General features: G+C 40.0%; 2 protein-coding genes and 2 non-coding genes across 4 annotated transcripts; 2 read left to right on the forward strand and 2 right to left on the reverse strand.

Moving 5' to 3' along the window:
- Window positions 1–68: 68 nt before the first annotated feature.
- On the forward strand, window positions 69–15,852 carry LOC113686391 (elongator complex protein 2). Its single transcript, XM_089196661.1, has 24 exons — window positions 69–299; window positions 406–502; window positions 803–882; window positions 1,275–1,434; window positions 2,023–2,106; window positions 3,026–3,090; window positions 3,408–3,474; window positions 5,324–5,485; window positions 5,650–5,745; window positions 6,262–6,365; window positions 7,123–7,251; window positions 7,525–7,581; window positions 8,756–8,854; window positions 9,518–9,622; window positions 10,278–10,355; window positions 10,831–10,900; window positions 11,738–11,845; window positions 12,033–12,090; window positions 12,414–12,486; window positions 13,002–13,188; window positions 13,679–13,797; window positions 14,257–14,375; window positions 14,709–14,822; window positions 15,042–15,852. Exons 1-24 carry the CDS (start codon window positions 132–134, stop codon window positions 15,175–15,177), a joined length of 2,535 nt encoding a protein of 844 aa, XP_089052787.1. The 5' UTR covers window positions 69–131; the 3' UTR covers window positions 15,178–15,852.
- Window positions 4,092–4,165, reverse strand: Trnar-ucu (transfer RNA arginine (anticodon UCU)). The gene has a single exon. It is a non-coding gene; the product is annotated as a tRNA-Arg (tRNA).
- Window positions 4,844–4,917, forward strand: Trnar-ucu (transfer RNA arginine (anticodon UCU)). The gene has a single exon. It is a non-coding gene; the product is annotated as a tRNA-Arg (tRNA).
- On the reverse strand, window positions 14,661–19,894 carry LOC113686404 (uncharacterized). Its single transcript, XM_027204020.2, has 4 exons — window positions 19,785–19,894; window positions 19,125–19,311; window positions 17,141–17,372; window positions 14,661–16,726 (listed from the first exon to the last, which is right to left on the reverse strand). The coding sequence occupies exons 1-4, from the start codon at window positions 19,794–19,796 to the stop codon at window positions 16,399–16,401; spliced, it is 759 nt and encodes a 252-aa protein (XP_027059821.2). The 5' UTR covers window positions 19,797–19,894; the 3' UTR covers window positions 14,661–16,398.
- Between the last annotated feature and the right edge of the window lie 249 nt (window positions 19,895–20,143).

Here is a 20,143-nt window from a genome sequence, read left to right on the forward strand (position 1 = left end):
AACTCTGCGGTTCTAGCAGCCTCGAGTATTACCAAGATGCCTTGCCCCCAGGCTCCAACGACTGAAGTGTATCCTGAGTGGAGATGAGTGCAGTGGATCAGCGGATTTGCATCTAAGATTACAAAACCGTCATGGCGGACGAAAGTAACGAAGACAACAGAAATATGATTTCTTGTTGCAAATGTTCTTTGGAATACGTCAGTGTCGCATGTAACAGGACTCCCTTGTGTGTGGACTGGGGAAGGAATGGCTGGCTGGCTTATGGTGCTTGTTATTCTATAGCCTTGTATCGCCCAAAGGTAGAGTTGTAGACTCATTACACATCGAAATTTTTATTTTCCACGTGCATCCACAAGTTTGGTGATTTATGCTTCGGTGAATAATTGTTCTATTTGAATTATATAGACAGCTAAATCTGGTTCATTCGGGAGAGTGGAACATATTTTGAATGGACATAAAGACAGGGTGAATTGCGTGCGGTGGATACCTAGGCCGGGGTTCGGTGAGTTTACTGACAAAACGCCAGAATATTTCTTCTCAATCCCACTAATTTAAGGAGCGACCAATAACTAAAATCTTCTTACATCATTAATACATCATTAAGTACAAAGGTAGTGAGAAAAAGAAAATATCAAAAATGGAGTATTGTATGATTTCTCACTTGATAAAAATCACCTGAGCTGGAAATTACAAAAAATATATGGCCAACAGCAAATGCAATAATTGGCGTGGATGATGAGGTCTTAGAAATGAAAATTATTGTTGCTGTACTTATTTATATTTTACTTTCATTTTATTACAGAGGAGGAGGATGAATTAGTTTCAGGCTCCACTGATAAATCAGTGATTGTCTGGCAAAAGAATGCCGATCAAGATTACACAGTAAGCTTTTGATCAAAGTGTTATTATTTTTTTCTTGTAATGGTGGAGTTCAGAAGTCACAGAATGGACATTTCTGAGATTTTTTTCACATAGTTTATACTGCACATATTCATATTGTGGTACAAATGATTTATCATGATTAGCTCTTTACACCCCAACATCAATATGCATATTCTCCATACTATTCTCTATAAATTTCCTAAGTTGCTGACAAGGAGAGTTTATTTGACAATTGAAAGCTTCTGTAGTTGCTGATCATTTCCTTCATTCTTGTGACCTTAATGTTTGATTCAGGGGTGATGTTGTAAGAAGAAACTAGAGATCAGTCACTCTTTGGAGTTGAAGGGTTTTAATTTAGTGCTAACACTAAGGGACTCATTTTATGCTTGCAGTGGAAAGTTTCGTCTGTTCTTGAGGGTCATCAGGGAGCTGTGAATGCTGTGGCTGCTGTTATTCTTCCTGTGTCTGATAATTCAAGAGCTGCAAGAACTATTATAGTTTCTGCTTCTGCAGATTCATCAGTGAGGATATGGGAGCGTAAACAAACAGAGGGTACAATCTGACATTGTACATGACCATATGCATACATTGTAAATGTCAAGGATTTGTTAAAGATATAGAGAATCAGGAGCTTAGTGTAGAGCTGTAGGAGGGGGTAGTTAATGTTCCATACAATTATTGTAATATGCAAGGATGCACTGCTGCCTGCTACGCACAGGTTGTAGAGTGCCAGACTGTTGTGGGGTTAGGTCAAAGATCTGAGGCCCAGACCTGATAAGGATATGAAAAGCAGGCCTTGTCTCCTGCATCTTCTCTGTACTGGTTAGTGGGGAACGTTTGAGAACCCATGCACTTGCACCCATGCTTAAGTAGCAGGGAATGTAGCTCCTGGTGTTTTGGTCTGATATTGATATTGTTTAGACAGGCCCCAGTTTAAACCACTTTAAAGCTGATCTGGGATAGCCTGTCTAAATATTGCAAATGCACTGTAGGTAAATAAATAAATCACTACAGGAAGAGGGGGAGGGCATTTAAGTGGGAGGGTTAGTACGTTAAGATCAATGTCTGATATGATTAATGGAATGTACAAGGATTAACAAAGGATAATCATGATAAGTATCATAAATTCTAACCTTTCAGGAAACTTCACATGTCTACAGACTGTATCATATGGGAATGGTTTCATTTTAGCCGTGGCAATTTCTTTGCTTCCTGGAACATCAGGTTATTTCTCTAGATTACACATTCAATGAATGTTGATAAGTATTCCTTGAACTGAGTTGATTTTGTAAATTGTGCACCATCAAGAGTTTTGAAGCTGATGTTTCAAGTGTTAGCCCTTCATCAGAGCAAAAGAGGAAAGGCTAACACCTGAAATGTCAGCTTTCAAACTCTTGACGGTGGCCAATTTATGTTATCAACTCAGTGGATAATACTAAATTACCTTGGTAAACTCTCCTACCAACGCAACACCTTACCCCCTTTATTCATGTATGAATGAATCATTTTCAACATTTGGATGTCATACTGATACAGTGCAATTCATTTATGATTGTACCACTCATGTGTTGCAAAAATGGTAGGAAATTTTATCAGCTGCAGATGTTAACTTTAACAGGTAATTAAGTGTTAACAACTGAGTTGAAAATGTAAATTAGCCACCGTTAGGGTTAGGGTTAAGGCTGACGTTTCGAGTATTATCTCTTTGTCAGATCAATGGGCTGACAAAGGAAGGGCTAATGCCTGAAATGCCAGCCTTTAAACCTTTTACAATGGCTAAATAACATTTTCAACTCAGTTTTCAACACTAAATTATCTGTTATACTCTCCCACCAACAAGCACCACATTCATTTGATGCTAACTATAGTTGGTGAGTTTTACAGAAATCACGGCAATTTCAATCAGGAAAACTGAAAGTAGCCCTTAACTCTCAAGATCCAATTAGAAATTCCCCCCCAATTACTGCCATACTTTTCCTTGTATCTTAGATGGGAGAATTTGATCTTATTCCAAAATAATACCCTCCAGCTGATGAGCTTGTCTGTTCTCATAACCTGTTTACAAGATGAACATTTGAAATCATAGAGGTTATGAGTTACTCACTTGTGGAATGGAAGATGATAGGTTTTAATTCCCTTTTAGTTCCTGTAATCGCATGTGGTGGAGAAGATTGCAAAGTGCACTTGTTTACAGAGAAAGACAACAAGGTATGTAAGCCTCAAATTTCCCCAGAATTATTCTTTGGACACAGTCTGGGAAGATTATCAAAAATTATAAATCTTGACACTCATGTTTAAAGTGAGTGCTATTTGAAATGTTTTGAAATGGTTTTTTTAAGATTGCCTTACCTGTGTGTATGCCCATTTATTTTTATTTTTAGCTATACAACAAAAATAAACATAACTTTCCCCCCTGTAAATCTATAATCTTGCTGAAAACAATTAAATGTACATTCCATAGCTAGTAGCAGAGTGAATAATTTGTAGATATTTCTTGCATTTTTTTTCTCATTTAATACTTGTAGTTTATGAAAGTACAAAGTTTATTGGGTCATGAGGATTGGATCAGAGGCACAAACTTTGCATTAGAAGGTTTGTTACTTTATTTCCCTTTTACTAAATGTTTAGAATCCTATGATTACAATACTCACATTCTGCTGATAATTTTATTGCTTGATTTCCTTTTTGGAATTCCCTGCATGTAAGTTTATTTTTACCGTAAATGGTTTTTCATGCGGGAGAAGCATTTGATGGTGTAAATACTTCCCATTCAATCTTTAGATTTCTAGGTAGACTACATTATACAATAATACGAATTACACTTAAAAATTATCTAAGAGCCTTAGCGAATTTCGCTAGACACGTATGTCCAAGAAAACCTTATCTTCGTCGAGCACTTCGCGTTCAACTGTCAGCCTTAAAAAGGATAATTGACACGAAACATTAGTATTCCAGAAGACACGATGTATTTCTAATACTCACGCGCAGCTAAATTCTTCAATAGCACGTACACCAACGTGGCACCCTTAAAAAATAAAGCTAAGCGCAAATGATATAATAGACACGGCAGATGGTGTACATGTATGGTGAAACAGAGAATTAACTCTGAAGTGTAAATTAAAGTGCTATTTAAACCCATGAATAACCCACAGGGCGTTAGCCCTAATAAAGGGAAACAGGGAACCACACGAGGCAAAGAAAAAATCTTTTGACCTCGGTGGGAATCGAACCCACGACCTCCGGATTAGATCTACCGTTACTCTGCCGACTGAGCTACGAGGTCGCACAGAGAAAGTTGGGGACGATTTAGGATGGTGAATCGCGGCGAAGAGAAAGTAAGGGTACATATGAATGTTGTGCCGCGTAGCACTGGGAACACAAATGGTGAAACAGAGAATTAACTCTGAAGTGTAAATTAAAGTGCTATTTAAACCCATGAATAACCCACAGGGCGTTAGCCCTAATAAAGGGAAACAGGGAACCACACGAAGCAAAGAAAAAATCTTTTGACCTCGGTGGGAATCGAACCCACGACCTCCGGATTAGATCTACTGTTACTCTGCCGACTGAGCTACGAGGTCGCACAGAGAAAGTCGGGGACGATTTAGGATGGTGAATCGCGGCGAAGAGAAAGTAAGGGTACATATGAATGTTGTGCCGCGTAGCACTGGGAACACAAATGGTGAAACAGAGAATTAACTCTGAAGTGTAACTTAAAGTGCTATTTAAACCCATGAATAACCCACAGGGCGAAAAAGGGAAACAGGGAACAGGGAACCACACGAGGCAAAGAAAAAATCTTTTGACCTCGGTGGGAATCGAACCCACGACCTCCGGATTAGATCTACCGTTACTCTGCCGACTGAGCTTCCCAGTGCTACGCGGCACAACATTCATATGTACCCTTACTTTCTCTTCGCCGCGATTCACCATCCTAAATCGTCCCCGACTTTCTCTGTGCGACCTCGTAGCTCAGTCGGCAGAGTAACGGTAGATCTAATCCGGAGGTCGTGGGTTCGATTCCCACCGAGGTCAAAAGATTTTTTCTTTGCCTCGTGTGGTTCCCTGTTTCCCTTTATTAGGGCTAACGCCCTGTGGGTTATTCATGGGTTTAAATAGCACTTTAATTTACACTTCAGAGTTAATTCTCTGTTTCACCATTTGTGTTCCCAGTGCTACGCGGCACAACATTCACATTCAGATGGTGTACATGTAGTCTGACTGTTCAACATGGCTAGCAAAGACAACCTTATCGGAAAGTCACCATCAACTGATAGTAACTGATAGTAATTTCCGCCAAGGTTGTCCAAACATTAGTCACTAATACTGTTAATAGTCTTTCCCAGGTACACTCTGACTAGTTTTGTTCTTACAGTAATTTTTTATATGGTTATTAAATATTATAACTTTAACCTTCTATCCTTTTGTTTTTACTTCACAGATGGTGGAGATCTTCTTCTTGTCAGTTGTTCACAGGATAGCTTCATCAGGATCTGGAGAATTTCACTTTCACTGAAATATCCAGAGTCAGATTCTGACATCTTGCAAGATGAATTTAAAGAACTGAAACTAACTTCCAATGTTTTTAGTGTAATTAACGAAGGTAGTGAGACATTTGTATTTCCTCTGCAAAACTGTCGTTCTCTGAAGTAAAACAATTCAGCCATAAAACGTTGATTGTACATAACGCTATTTTGACATTGCTATTCAATATTAAAACCAAACCTTGTATTTAAAGGAACACTTTTTATGTTTTTATTTTTTAAGGATCGTCAAAAGACTTTTCAGTTGTGCTGGAGTCAGTCCTGACTGGACACGAAGGTTGGATATACGGGGTTCATTGGCACCCTGCAATTAGGAGAGGTGAGCAAGTTTTTTTCCCCTCTGGAGGTAAACAGTGCTTAAGCATGCCCTGTGCCTGATTTTGTTGACGCAAGTCTACGGTCTTTTTTCGTTCTGGTTAAATGGTGAAAACTACTATTCTTTCCTTATTTATGGATCAAACTCATAGTGTTTCATGTTTCTTACTTTATCTCCACGTTGGACGCTTTCAATACGCTGATCGAGGTAATATACAGAATAGACGCACGCTACGAAGAGAAGGGGTCTTTCTGCGCGTTTTTGTGCTTTCTCGCGCGTTTTCTCGCTCACAGGGTTTTCATGAGCAGTGGTCTCACGGGTATATCTATCCGCTTGTATTTCGTTTGTATCCTGCTTGCAGCCTTCAGGCAGACGTCATTGTACTTCAAACATACATTTAATTCTCTTCAAGTTAGGTGACTTATAAGAACAACAAAAGAACATAACTTAGAATAGACCTGAAAATGCTCCAACCTTCATCTTTATCTTTATCTTTCATCTTTATCTTTAACTTCACAGGGGATGGATCGTTCACTCAGCCCATGTCATTACTGTCAGCCTCTATGGATAAAACATTAATTGTATGGGCACCTGACAAAGAATCTGGTGTTTGGTTGGAGAAGGTAAAGTACGTACTCGCGCCAAGTGTGCCATGCAGCCGGAGCTTATCCCAATTTCTTTCGCATGAAGCGACTAGGAATATTGCTCCCCCCCTCCCCCCCCCCCCCCCGCCAATCGGATGATGTCAGTCCTTCTCAAGTGCTAATACCCCTTCCCCCGGTCAGTATTTCATAAGGCTTCCCTGAAAATTCTCCGATACCAATTTATAAACTTTTGTGGAGAGAACTTTAATGAGAGTGAGTTGTTGTGCCCAAGAACACAACATAGAGACCTGGCCAGAACTCGAACCCACTCGGAGTCCAGTCCACCGCGCCTACCTTCATTATAAAAAAAGAAAGAAAAAAACGACAACAATAACAACAGAATGGAACGAAGTAAATGAAAGAAAAACAAAAAATGAAAAAAAGTTGTTCGCTTCTTCGAGCGTCTGCGGGCAGTTGAAACACTTAGTTGATTGTCAATTTGGTTGGTTCCTAACCCATGACACAGACTAAGTTAACTGTAAGTTGATCATAACGACTTGGACTGTAAAGTTTTTCAGAAATTATCAGCCATACTGCCCCACCCCCTCCCTTCTCCCTCGTTTTGACCATCCCTCACCACAGATTTTTTCCTCTCTCCAGCCTTCTGCTGCTGTAAAAATCGAAGATGGCAGCTATCATTAATTTTCACCAAGAGAAGACTAGACTTGTTGGCTAATATTAAGCGTGCTATGCATGCTAACTAACCAAAAACTTTGCTTCAAAATCTGTTGTTTAGGTTCGTGTTGGAGAAGTTGGAGGAACAACTCTTGGTTTCTATGGGGCTGTTTTCAGTCCAGATGGCCAATCTATCGTTGGGCATGGATATCTCGGAGCATTTCATCTGTGGAACAATGTTGCCTATGAGGTAGAAGTGTATGATTGTAAAGTTTTCGTATTCAGTGAAAATATCATGTGAAGTTGGGGATACAGGGCAGCTTCACAAGGGCCGATTACCGGCCAAAATCGCCGGCAAGTCTTACAGCCTGATCTGGCTCTGTAGCTCAGTTCAATCAGGATCTAGGAGGCACGGGTTCGGATCCCGTCGAAGCCTGCCTTTTTTTCGCCAGTCTCCTTTTCTTCATTCTACCTGCGAGAATCATTATTTGCTTTACTATCTTTTGTTTTCATTAATTTACAGTGCGAGGAAAGGTGGGAGCCTGGTGTAACAGTTGGTGGACACTTTGGTCCTGTGCAGGTGAGCTACTAATGGAGGTGACAAGAAAAAACCATAATTTGGCCACTGTTTGTCAGTATATTAGTATTGGCGACGTCTTCCCTTTTTTTTCACTTTTGAGCGCTAGCTCTTCCATGATATATCTAAAATTGAAAACTTAGTGGTACATAGACTGTTAATATAATAACAATAATAATAATAATAATTATAATGAAGGATTTCTATAGCGCCTTTTCATTCAGCTCATGGCGCTTTACAACACTTTGCGGGGGACTTAAGTCAGACAGCATTGAGGAGTTTAGATTTTTTTTTGAAGCTCTACAACATGAGCTAATCAGATTATTCTTCTGTTTATTGCCCTGATTATCTGTTACTTTAATCTATGAGCTTTGAAAAACCATTCTTTAATCACTAGTTTCAATATAAGCCGGTTCCTGGCGGTCTACCGCCGCCCTTAAGACGGTTTAACCATCTACAACCGCTGATGGAAAAAGATATGGAAAGCCATGTTTGATAAATTTATACAGTGCTTTTGCAATTTACTACAAGGGAATTAATTTTGTTCTTATAGTTCTGCAATGTCTGTTTGTAAAGGTTATCATTGATGGACTTGGTGCTTAGTCCCGGTTTTCGGAGTGCTTTAGTAAACGACGCGATAGAAGCGGCAGAACGCAAAAAAACCCCAAAAAACAGAGGCTTGAATCGGGTTGAAAAAAAGAGGGGGTTTGGGTCGGGTCACGTAACACGGCCCAAGCCTCCCTCGATTTTTCACCCAGCCGCTATTGTTGTGCCGTCCACTATCGCACTCTGTTTTCTGTATTGAACGTCTGCAACAGGCTAGGTTTAAAATCTGTTTAACTAGTGTGAGACGAAGAGAATCTGAGTCGTCCCAGAGGATTTGAACGATAGCGAGATCCAATTTCAATGTTGGATGCTCGACTAACTGTGATAAGAGAACTTGCAAGCAAGCTACAAGTAGACGATATTTTATTTTTAGGTTTATAAGTGACAAGTGTCCTACTTCCTACCAGCATCAGCCTTGTCTGTAGCATCCTGTGTGGAGAGTGACAAAGATGTTTAATTTTTAGCTCGGTTGTCGAGTAAATAAAGTTGTGATTCATTTGTCATGAGCTGGGAACAACGAAACCTTCCTTCGTGTTGCTAACTAACTCGAAACATTCCTTATCTATTACAGGACATTGACTGGGATCCAATCGATGGGCAGTTTCTTGTGAGCGTCAGCAGTGATCAGACAACAAGATTACATGCTCCTTGGAGAGAAGATGAATTTCAAGTGAGTTCGAGTCGCTGGTGTGTTTATTGATCGGTGGTGTAGTAAGTTTATAATGATTTTATATGGTAAGCCGAATTATACATCCATTTTGATCGATTCTTAATTATGATCGATTGGAGAACAGATGCATGGAGATGTCACCATTAACTTGTTTATTGTTTTTTTATCTGCTATATAAAACAAGTGGATTACATGTTTCCGTGCGTCTGTACAGTTATAGGTCACAGAAGACGTCAAAATTTGATAAAAACATCAGTGACACACTCGGCGGTACTTCGTGAGCCATTTATTTGTATTTGATGTCATCTGTCAGCTATTCCTCTACAGATGCACGGAAACACGGAATCTATTTGTTAAGTAAATACACTTTGGAAACTTTTGCTGATCTTATGAATGTAATCCAGTCGATGTTGTGGATGTTTATCCCCGTTTGCAAAAATTTAAGATATGCCAAGTGCGTTAGGAAAAAAATACACAAAGTAAAACAAAAAGATTGAAAAAATATAAATTCGATTTCTATTCTATTCTATTGTTTGTTCCTAATTTCATCAGGAATATTCCTAGTCATTTTATGCAGAAGAAATCTGGACTGGCTCCGGGAGTGTGAGCTTTTGGGGTCGTTTTATCCATCCCTCATATATATATATATTTTTTTTTTTTCAGAGGCCTGTTTGGTGCGAAATAGCCCGTCCACAAGTACATGGATATGACATGCAATGTCTGAGCATGCTTAGTAGATACAAAATGGCGTCTGGAGCTGACGAAAAGGTAAAGGTGTTCAAAACTTCCTCCCTCCCCTCCAGGGTCTTTTCTCTTTCCGATGGAGAGGCTCTCGTAAGATGGGTGAGGGTTTAAAGTACAATTATCTTTTTTTCCCTTCCTTTTCTGCGTTTTGACGGTGAAGCATCCCAAGAGAACATCATTTTGATTTTTTTGCCAAATGGACTCAATTGTCCGAACGTGGAAGGAATCGCATGAAAACAGCTGCAAGTGTTCCTAAAGGGTAATCAGACGGATGCGAGTGTTGAAATTCGGACGGAATTGTTGTGAGACGGACCCAAGTGTTCAAAATTGGACGGACACGTTCGAAAATGCATGGAAGTGACCGGAAACAGATATGAGAGTCTGTCAATGGACGGAGGTGTTCGGAAAACAGACGTTAGTGTCCTATAATGGACGCAACCGTTCCACAATGAACATACGTGCAAATGTCTGGAATCTGAGGGGACTGTCCGAAAACATGTTAAAGTTTGCAGAAACAGAGGAAGACAAAATGGGCAATAAAAACCAGGAAGGAAAAAGAGTGCCTTAGCATGGAAATATTAAAAATGGTTTTAACTGTCGAACTTGGAAAAATTAGGTCACGTATGTTTTTTAGGGTGCTCAACGTTTTGGGAAAAAACCAGATCTTCTCTCATTGCAGGTGTTAAGGATATTCAGCGCTCCCCGCCAATTTATGGAGACGTTTCAAAAACTATGTAAATTGGAGGAAACTGAAGAGGTATTCATATTTAGGTTGATAGTGTATAAAAGTGCAGTTTGAGATTTGAGAGTTCAAAACACAGTCTTTGATCTATTTTCGTTGCATGTTTTCGATACATATTGCCTCGCTGCTGAAATCAAAAGAAACCTACGCCTTGCTTTGGAGTTGACATACACACGACACTTTAACCAGGACTGTAAGAGTTTTTAAGAAATTTAAAAGCTACCTCAATTTTAGGTATAGACAATATCAAATCGATTATTTAATTTATGTTCTACTCTGTGTAGAAGAAGCTATTGGTTGTATGGTAGAAGGGGTGGGGTGCATAGGAGGAACAATGACAGTTATTTTGTCACGCATGCGCTATGAGAGCTTCAAACGTTGCATGCGACCTCGCATCCAAGTGTCAGCTGGAATGTAACGCAACGCCTTTTGAAGCCGTGCAAATGACGAGAAATCACGTATGGGTAATACAAAATTCATTTTCCTTTAGATGCATGACAGTTTACCCGTCGGAGCTAGTGTTCCGGCTCTTGGACTCTCAAACAAGGCGGTATTTGAAGGTTAGAGACTGTATGTTAGAACTGTTTTTTTTTTTTTCAGTTTAATCTACGGCTTATTTATTAGTACACGTGCAAAGAAAACGCCTATGACTTGTGACTGAACTGCAACGGCTCTCTGGACCCTTTCGCTCCTAGAAGTGACCAGGAAGGAGGAGGTTTGAGAGCACTGAATTTGAAATCCGGAAGGGATGGAGGCTAGTTCAAATCCTCTATCCATCAGTGGATATCCAATTTTTCTTTCTTAATAGTCCTGATCTCAACTCTTCTGTTACACTTGATAAATAGCCAACACTTTGGTCCTCCTTTGCCATATTTTTATCTTGAAACTGTTTCCCACAGTCGCACAGCAGCGCCAAAAACTTTAGCAGTTGAATGAACGTGTTGATTTGTTTTTATTATTACTATTACTATTATTATTATTATTATTATTATTATTATTGTTATTATAGTTGTTATTATTATTATTATTATTATTATTATTATTATTATTATTATTATTGTTATTTCACTTGTAATAAGGAATATTTTGTTTTGGAATTAAAGCTGGAATTTAAGATTTGAAATGAGGGAGAGTTGTTTTTGTCTTTCATAGAGTTGAATCTTCTTAACCCTTTAGACCTTAAAGTGGCCAACATCCAATTTCCCCTTACAGTTACACTACTGAATCATTTATTAAGATCACGAGGATAAAGGAAATGATCGCCTATCTAAGAGGCTCTGATTGTCAAACAAATTCTCCTTGTCAGTCACAAAGGAAGTGAATAGAGAAAATTATGGAGAATACGGACACTGATGTTAGGATGTAAAGGGTTACACGCTAAATTCTCTATTGATCAGGTGACATGGACAGCCTGAGAAGGGACCTTGAAGACCCAGCGAGGCCCATGAAGTCGTCAGCGTTTGCCAGTGAGGAGCCGGCTCCATTTACCCCGATATTATTGAAAGGTTCGTCCCTGTGATGCTTTCCTTTTTTATTTCTTAGCAAACTGTTCTCGTCAATGGCTTTTTTCTTATCTCTTGTTAGGCTAACACAAAGCTAATTACAAATCCCTTAATTTGCAATTGCCCTGGCATAGACTGAAAGGTTGAAGATTTACCTTTTGTGTTTTCTTGACTTTCTTCTTATTTTCAGAACCTCCCACCGAAGATATCTTACATCAGAACACGCTATGGCCTGAAGTACAGAAACTGTGAGTACAAAGTTTTTTCTTTTCCCTTTTCGTCCAATACACGTCCTTTAATCACGCCGCATACCATTTATTAGAATAAACTTGCTGCTATTTTGCAGACGACTATAAAGATGTTTTTGTTTTGTTTAGTTGGCTTTGTTTCGTAAACAAAACAAAAAAACAAGAAAATATTCCGCCCGGCTCAATTGTAAAATAGACTTTGAGGGAAACTTTAAAAGGACCTTTCGATTGACTGCTTGGCAATAGGTTATTTGTCCAAATATTTTTTTACATTCGCCCTTTTAATCTAATCAGCTTTGTATTCCTCTTTTTCTCTCCCTCAGATATGGTCACGGATACGAGGTTTTCTGTGTGGCTTCAAGTCCTGATGGGACATTACTCGCTTCTGCTTGCAAGGTTTTAACATGACTTTCTTTCCTTGTTCCTTTACAAGTGATGTGTCATGGCGTGACTTGACCATGTGGGTGGGGTGGGGTGTGTCGATGAGGGGGGGGGGGAGGTGTTATAGCGAAGTGTTTTTGACACAGAACAACCTTTAATAGGGTGTCTAAAGTAATCCGGGATTGCATTAGTTTTTGCCTTAGTTGTGATTTTCCCCGAAAACTCGCACCACTCTCCTAACTAATCAGATCCAAAACTAAAACCAGTCACGACTTGGTTGCCCGCATCTTCCCGCGCTTTAGGCAGTTCTTTGAGTTGTCTGTGACTTATTTTCTTCGTTCCGATCGGTCACTTGATAATTTTGGTTTGGGACCCACAAAACACATCGAAATGCGTACGAATATCTCTTAATTCTCGTACAGGTGAATCGGGGATTGTATTTCCTAAGCAGGAGAAGATTATAATTAGCAGTTTTCTGTACGTTGATGTGGTTTTTCTGTAACATATTCTCCTTCTTGTTGTCTTTGTAGGCCTCTAAACCAGAACACGCTGCATTAATATTATGGGATACCAGCACGTGGAGACAGATCTGCTCGTTACCCTCTCACGCACTCACTGTAACACAAATAGCCTTTGATCACAGTGGCCAGCGGCTTCTATCTGTGTCACGTGACCGTTGTTGGTCTGTTTTCATGAGAAAAGCAAACGACGAGAAAGGTGAGACTTAACTGAGATCTAAGAGATCATAACAGCCAATCATAACAAAGTTCAACAGCACAAGGAACCAATGAGAGCTTAAAATTTGCCTGTAACTAAGCGCGGGAAGAAGGAACAAGGTAGTTTCCCGTACATTCTGCTGAACTCAGACAAGTCGTTTAGGTTTATTTTTATATTTTACCTAGGGACCGGTTATCGCCGGGGGAGACGGGTTGTGTGACGATAAGGTTTACCGACCCCTTCCCCCCTCCTCTTAGGCTCTGCAGAATTGTGATGTTCCCCTTCCTCACTGCCAGTCAAGTTTCTCTGGGCCCCACCCTCCCTCCATTAATACTCTGTTAGTGACAACTGATCCCCCTTTCGTTCTCCCTGAAAACCATAGGATTCCTCCCCCTCCGATATCCTCCGAATTCCCCCCCCCCCCACCCCCGACAATAAGTAATGAGTGGTCCGATATTTGCTTATTTCATTTTTTTTGTGGATGCTACAGGTCAGCTCTTCAGTCTTGTTGCTCGAAGCGACAAAAAGAATCAACACGCAAGGATTATTTGGTCATGTGCTTGGAGTGAAGATGACAAATACTTTGCCACAGCTTCAAGGGATAAAAAGGTCAGCGTTCCCCTTCGTGAGAAATTCTTTTTTAAGTCAATAGCATACAAGTTTTACATTTCGTGTTTGCGGAAACTTGCGATCCGAAGAATCTACGTGAACTAAATCCATTCCGATCAGTGTCAGTATGTGAGAAACTGCGCACCTGCCCCTCCCATAATCCAACACAGTCAAACCCAAACTTGTTATTAGTTCACTGTTGTTAGATAAGGGGAGTGGTAGGTGTGCAGTTGGTTAGACACTGACACTGACCCGTCCATGCTGTGCAAGGTAATTCATTTACCTTTCCTTATCCTCGCATGTATACGAGTCCTTTGACGCACCAGAAAAAGCAGCGGTATTGGCCATTTCACGCAAGGCGCGCGAAATTCATAACTTTGGCCCCCGCGTGAAATATCCTGATAACGGCCCTGATTTCGTGGTGGTTCGACAATCACTTTCTATCTATTTTCCTGGCAGGTCATATTATGGGGTAGCACGGATATTTCTAGCGACAACTGGCAGGCGGCTTCCAGTCCTGTAGATATCGGTGAAGCTGCCACCGCCGTAGATATTGCGCCATGGGTCAATAATGGAAGGTAAGATATCTTTGAAATTGTAAATAGGAAACTGTGAATCCTTACACTACTTTCACCACTACTTTCACCACCACTACTTTCAAGTTTTGTTGTCACGCTTGATGGAAACTGGAAACCGTGCACCAAGACCTAAAGAGTGCTTCTTAAGAACTTTCGAATTTCATTGACGCTTAAACGCTTTGCGGGCCCCACCTCACAGGTTAATTTGTTGTTTTAAAATATTAAAACGAAAACAAAATCAAAACAAAACAGGACCTACAGTGACCATCACGCTATGATTGATGTTTAACGGGAAGACTATGATGAAGAATTTTATTTTTCTTGGCCGTTTAGGTACACTATTGCTGTTGGTTCTGAATCAGGCCGTATATTTCTATATTCCTGGAGTTTGAATGGAGCCAGCCGTGCAAGTGGCCAGTGGAGTCTTCTTCATACTTTTGACCAATCGTATCCTTTACAACTCTTTGGATAATATTACGCTGTATTTAGAAGCATACGAGAGGATTCCTCTGACCTCTTTTAGAGAACAAACTGTTACTCGCATATACAAAGGTTTTAGTCATTTAAACGATGGTATTAGTGAAAATAATTCTATCGTGTTGATTTGTGGCAATTGATTCGTTGCCTATATTTTTTTTCCTTACATCTTGCAACTTTAATACACAGGATTTGTCACGTGCTGACTGTTCGAAGGTTGCGATGGAGACGAACTAAAGATTATAATAATAGTGCGACTTTACAGCTGGCGAGCTGTAGTTTGGATCATAGTGTGAGAATATTCAACGTAGCAGTCGCCACGTGACAAGGTGTGTGATAGTCACGCAATACCCTAAAATAAGACTGAAATGCAAGCCGTCACGCCACACTCTGGCTTTAGAAAACATTAAGAAAAGGACATGTAGTGGCTGTTCCTGTGTGGTTTAAAGGTTTCATACAGAGCTGCACTTCCCATCTCTCAATATTGTTAAACAATGGTTGATACCGTCTTTGCATCAATGCGCAACATTCTTCCAACTTCTGTAAACGAATGAAGCTGTGTGAGATCCATCACTTGATTTCATAAGTTGGTAGATAGTGGAACGCCACACTTGAAAGTTCTGCCTTGTATTTTAGACCGCAAACGTCACTACCAAACATCATCAACAAGCGAGAAAACCCTCTCTTGTGGGAGGCAATGCAAACCCTTCTCCCAAATGGGCGGAATAACATTGAAGTTTTTCTGTCAAAACATTGAAGTTTGATAGCCCAACAGAAAATGTGCTATCGCATGGGTGGAAGGGAAGATGCAATCGAAGAAAGGATGAGAAAAATCATGGTGTCAATTTTACGATGGGTTATCTATCGACTATTGTGGATCTTACGAAGGACAGTTATCCCATATAACGAGGACTTTAAATTTTATCCAAAAAATACTAAAAGTAAACGAATGAATTGATTATCGAAAGAAATTAAAATGTACATTTTTAAGTTCTTTCAACGCAAGAATTCAAGGTGATTTTGACTCTATTTTGTAGTTACTATTACAATAATACAAAAAAACCATCGCCCTTCAGCAAGAGGACACCCCAGTGACCTGGTCTTGCATCTCATCGGGCGAGAAATTGGCACGAGTTTTCTGGATCATTCAATAGGAGAACACGCTAGTGATGAGTTCTTGCGTTGTTTGAGTTAGAAAATGGCGTGAGTTTTCTGGACTAATCACAGAGCGTTGCAAATACAATCCCGGATGGCTTTCGACAACCAATGGTAAATTGAGTTGAGATTCAAACACAACGCTATAAGTTGAACGCCGGTCGCCGTTATCTTCTTCGTCTGGTACACGTTACTTAACCGTACACCATACAATCCACTCCGAGCGAGAAGGAATTGGGACGAGACACGGTGTGTCTACTCGATTCAGTCCTCCCTCGCCATTCCTGGCAATTTATCATTGTAATGTCTCCTTGTTCCAAATCTGGCCAACCAGATTTTAATACGTGTAAAGAAAAACATGCGCGTATAAATTTGGCATTTTTCAATCGCGTTAGATAGAAAAGTTTGCCATAAGCAGCGGGCAGTCCAGGAACGGATAGTCATAATCGTAGTACAGCGTAAGTTGGCGTGGTTCGTCTGGTGGCAAAGTTCCTAGAAATCCGAAATCTTTAAGTTTCTTGCTACTCTCCATTTCCTGTTTTTCTCCATTTTCGTTTGACTGAAATATTCTGATATTTAAAGTGCACGGTCCCAGTTCACGCTTGACGATCAGCGTTATGCCATAAATAGAAATGTTGGAAGGGACCTGAGCACTAATATATCCCGGAATTGAGGTGACATCTTGCAAGGAAACACTGTGCAAATCCAGCACAACGTACCTACAAACAAGGAAACAAAAAAAACATTATCTAAACCCATACTAAACTGTTTCGTTACCCCGGAGCGCTTTTCTATTGGTTGTCTCCGAATCGAAACCAATTTAATTGCAAGTCGTCTCCTTTAGCACACACAGGCAGCAGTTGACAGTTTTTCCTCGACACAGATGCTCTCGAATAAGAGCGTGACCAGTTCTCTCGATACTGAGCGACAACTTTGGGAGAGAGAGGATTGGGAAAAGACAGGGTTTGTCTTCTCAATTTAGTCCCCTCTCGCCATTCCTTGAAGTTTATCCTCGAAGTGTAGTAGCATATCGGGTTTGTTTTTGGCTTTAAGCCTCTATAGAACAAAATCTCTCATGCAATTCAATCTGGGCCTCTTTCACGCGTATAATTAACGCCAACACGAACTCTTACCCAGTAACGTCCTCGACCACAGGTTCCCATAATCCCACGTTGCACTTGGGGCATGACTGTAACTGAGCCGTCGGTTCTTCGTATTCTTCTAGTTCAGCGGCCTTCTCGATCGGCGCGCTCGCTTTAATCCGCCGTCGCATCTTCTTGAACTCGCGATAATCGATCTCTTTGTCGCCGTCTGAGTCCAAGGACGTGGCCATAATATAGATTTCTACTTGAGTGGCAGGAGCACCTAAAAAGGATAAAAAGAAAAAAGGAAAGTAATAATACTCATAAAAATTGCAGCGTGGAAGAAGGAAACTAATCTGGGCGTGGGCTAATGTATTCTTAGCCCGCGCGCATGCATAGGCCCTTACTATTAGTGCATCAGCACGAGCGTTTCTTCGCTGGCGGGAAAGTATGAAGCGTTAAGCAATGCTAGCAGGTAAGAGGTCTTCAAGGGGTGTAGCATTGTTAGGTTTGACCTGATTTTGCTCAGCAACTTTTGAGCAACTTTTGGCGTTTGGAGCAACTTTTTGCGGTTTAAGCAACCTCGAGCAATTTTTTGCCTTTCTGAGCAATTTTTGGCAACTTTTAGGTTTAGAGCACACTTCAAGCACGATGAAGTTGACGATTTTATAAAAACTTTGATTTATGCCGATTACTTGAATGTTTCGCAGGCCTATTTTATAATATTAGAACGGATAATTGGTTAAAACGACGCACCAAAATGGCTGTCTTTGTTAATTTACTCTCCACTAACGGAAATGGATGGTTAGAAACCGCCCTTATTTGAGAGCAACCCTTTAAAGCTAAGTTTATTACTACGAAGAACGAAAAATATAGCTTTTAATTAACGTTCATAAAAATTATCCAGAATTTAAGAAGCAACTTTGGAAATTTAGGCCGCAACTTTTTGGACTTACGGCATTTTTTTTTTAGCAACTTTTTGGCATCCCAGTTAGGAACTTTCCAGTATTTTACAAACAGAATCTGGACAGGCCTAAGCGTGGATAATGATTCATTATTAGTGTCAGACCCCGAGAAACCAGTGTCCGACTCGTCTCAAACCTCTCCGAGGTCGGAGAAAGGCGCGTCTTGCAGCGCTAACAATGGAAAGTTACTGGGAGGCTAATATATCCAAATTCCTCGAAAGTTCTTTTTCGTGTAGGGCGAAACGGAAGTTTGTTTTCTCATAAGGCGATATGCTGTCTGGAGTTTTCATTTAAGAAATTGCATTTTTGCATTCTCTTTCGAAGTCATTTTCATAGACAAATTTAGTCTCCTCCCTTCCCGCAATTATTGTGTATTCAGTGATCATGTGACCGAGCGAGAAGTCAACCAAAAAAACTTAAATTGATCTGACATACCTTAGGGGCTGGACAAGGACCTCCCCTCCCCTCCCACCCCGTCCCTATTTTTTTTTTTTTTCGTCTAGCAACAATAGTAAACTCGTCCTTCAAAATGGCGAGTAGAAATTTAATCTGCTCAACACTAGATTGTACCGTCAATCTATACCAGTCTCAGTCGGGCGAATTAGACACCAGTTATTTCATTTGCCTTTACAGTGTTCGATCAGCTTAGTGCTTTTTCAGCCATGGAAATATGATTTTCAATTGGACAAAAAGAAACCAAATTAAAACATCTCGGTTGCAAAACTGTCGTGCTCTACCGTATTGCCTAAGCTCTGACAAGACATTTTTACATTTTATGTTGATCTTATTTTTACGTCATCTACTGATCGACGATCGCAATCTAGATCAGTAAGATATACCGCGCTCAAAGATAATTTTTTTGGTACGACTTTGAGGAAAAATCTACTTTACATTTTACATTTAAGACTGTATTAATTTTACTTGATTCAGTTTTTCTTTAAATTAATGAACGCTTAAACCATTATTCAGAATCATTTCAAATAAGCAAGCATTTGTTTACATTAGGCCACTGATTTGTAATAAACTTAAAAAAAAAAAAGCAAGAAAAAAGATGGTGATAACAAGCTCACCTAGATCTTTCATACCAGCCGCAAACTCGTCGTATGAAATTGTGCCGCTGTTGTCTGAGTCAAACCTTCGAAACAGATCAAGTATTCGACTGTAGTTTTGATCCATCCAGTGTATCATTCGCTCTTGAAAGTCGTGAAAAATCCTTTTGGATGAGACCACTCTGCCAACTTCTGATTGGGGGATTTTCTGTTTAAAAAGCCGGGAACAATTTTCGAGCGATTAGCTAAATAACGAATTTGTTATGTTTGAGTGATCAAACAAATGATAACAAGCCGAGAACTTGCAGCTCTGATGAAGTGTGAGTTGCTTTCAAAATTAGTTTCGGCCTCTCTTAATTGCTTTCAAGATCTTTCTCGACAATGTCATTTAGATTGCATTCACAGCTCACCGAGATAAAGTATCGTTTGTTATTAGAGCAAACCTTGGTAACAATCTCACTTGATAAACATGTCCTTTCGTATTCCTAACGCGACAGGCATATAAACGGTTTATTCTTTTGAAGCAATCCTGAGCATTTGTTGCAATTTACTCTCGACGCCTGTCGCGGAACCAGGCGTAGTGCGAGATAAAAATAGATTAAATAAGTTTCAACCCTCTCAATATATCTGAATTTGTGATAGGGAATGAAATAAAATATTTAGGGTGAAACAGGAAATTACCTTTTCCGCCATCGCCCAATTTAAGCTGCTCGAGCGCTTTAAATCAACAAAACGCGTTAATGAAGCCGTCGTAAGGTGTTTTGTTGCTTATAACGGTATCAATTAATCCCATCGAATTTAAATCGTAGCGTTGCAAGAGAAAGGGCGTTAATTATTAAGAATTTCCTCCTGGTGTTTCTATATTTTGCTGATCAAAAGATAATATTTTCAGCTGCTAATGAGGTTGACCTCCTTCGCTGTTATCAGCTAGTCGTGTGAGTATTGAAAACAATGAAGTATTTAGGAAACACCTGTCTTCATGGAGAATTTTGTTCTACCATTAGCAAAATCTCAATCGCTCATCAAACACGATCTCAGTA

This window comes from Pocillopora damicornis, chromosome 2, assembly GCF_964200805.1.
Source record: "Pocillopora damicornis chromosome 2, jaPocDami1.2, whole genome shotgun sequence".
Lineage (NCBI taxonomy): Eukaryota > Metazoa > Cnidaria > Anthozoa > Scleractinia > Pocilloporidae > Pocillopora > Pocillopora damicornis.

What these genes read in the sequence shown, in the direction of transcription:
- LOC113686391 (XM_089196661.1), top strand. Translation starts at nt 132, where the DNA reads ATGGCGGACGAAAGTAACGAAGACAACAGAAATATGATTTCTTGTTGC. An exon ending in CACAAACTTTGCATTAGAAG is followed by an intron (nt 3,475 to 5,323) that starts GTTTGTTACTTT and finishes TTTACTTCACAG; the next exon opens with ATGGTGGAGATCTTCTTCTT. An exon ending in GCACCCTGCAATTAGGAGAG is followed by an intron (nt 5,746 to 6,261) that starts GTGAGCAAGTTT and finishes TTAACTTCACAG; the next exon opens with GGGATGGATCGTTCACTCAG.
- LOC113686404 (XM_027204020.2), bottom strand. An exon ending in GGCTGGTATGAAAGATCTAG is followed by an intron (nt 17,373 to 19,124) that starts GTGAGCTTGTTA and finishes TATCCTTTTTAG; the next exon opens with GTGCTCCTGCCACTCAAGTA. An exon ending in GTGGTCGAGGACGTTACTGG is followed by an intron (nt 16,727 to 17,140) that starts GTAAGAGTTCGT and finishes CCTTGTTTGTAG; the next exon opens with GTACGTTGTGCTGGATTTGC.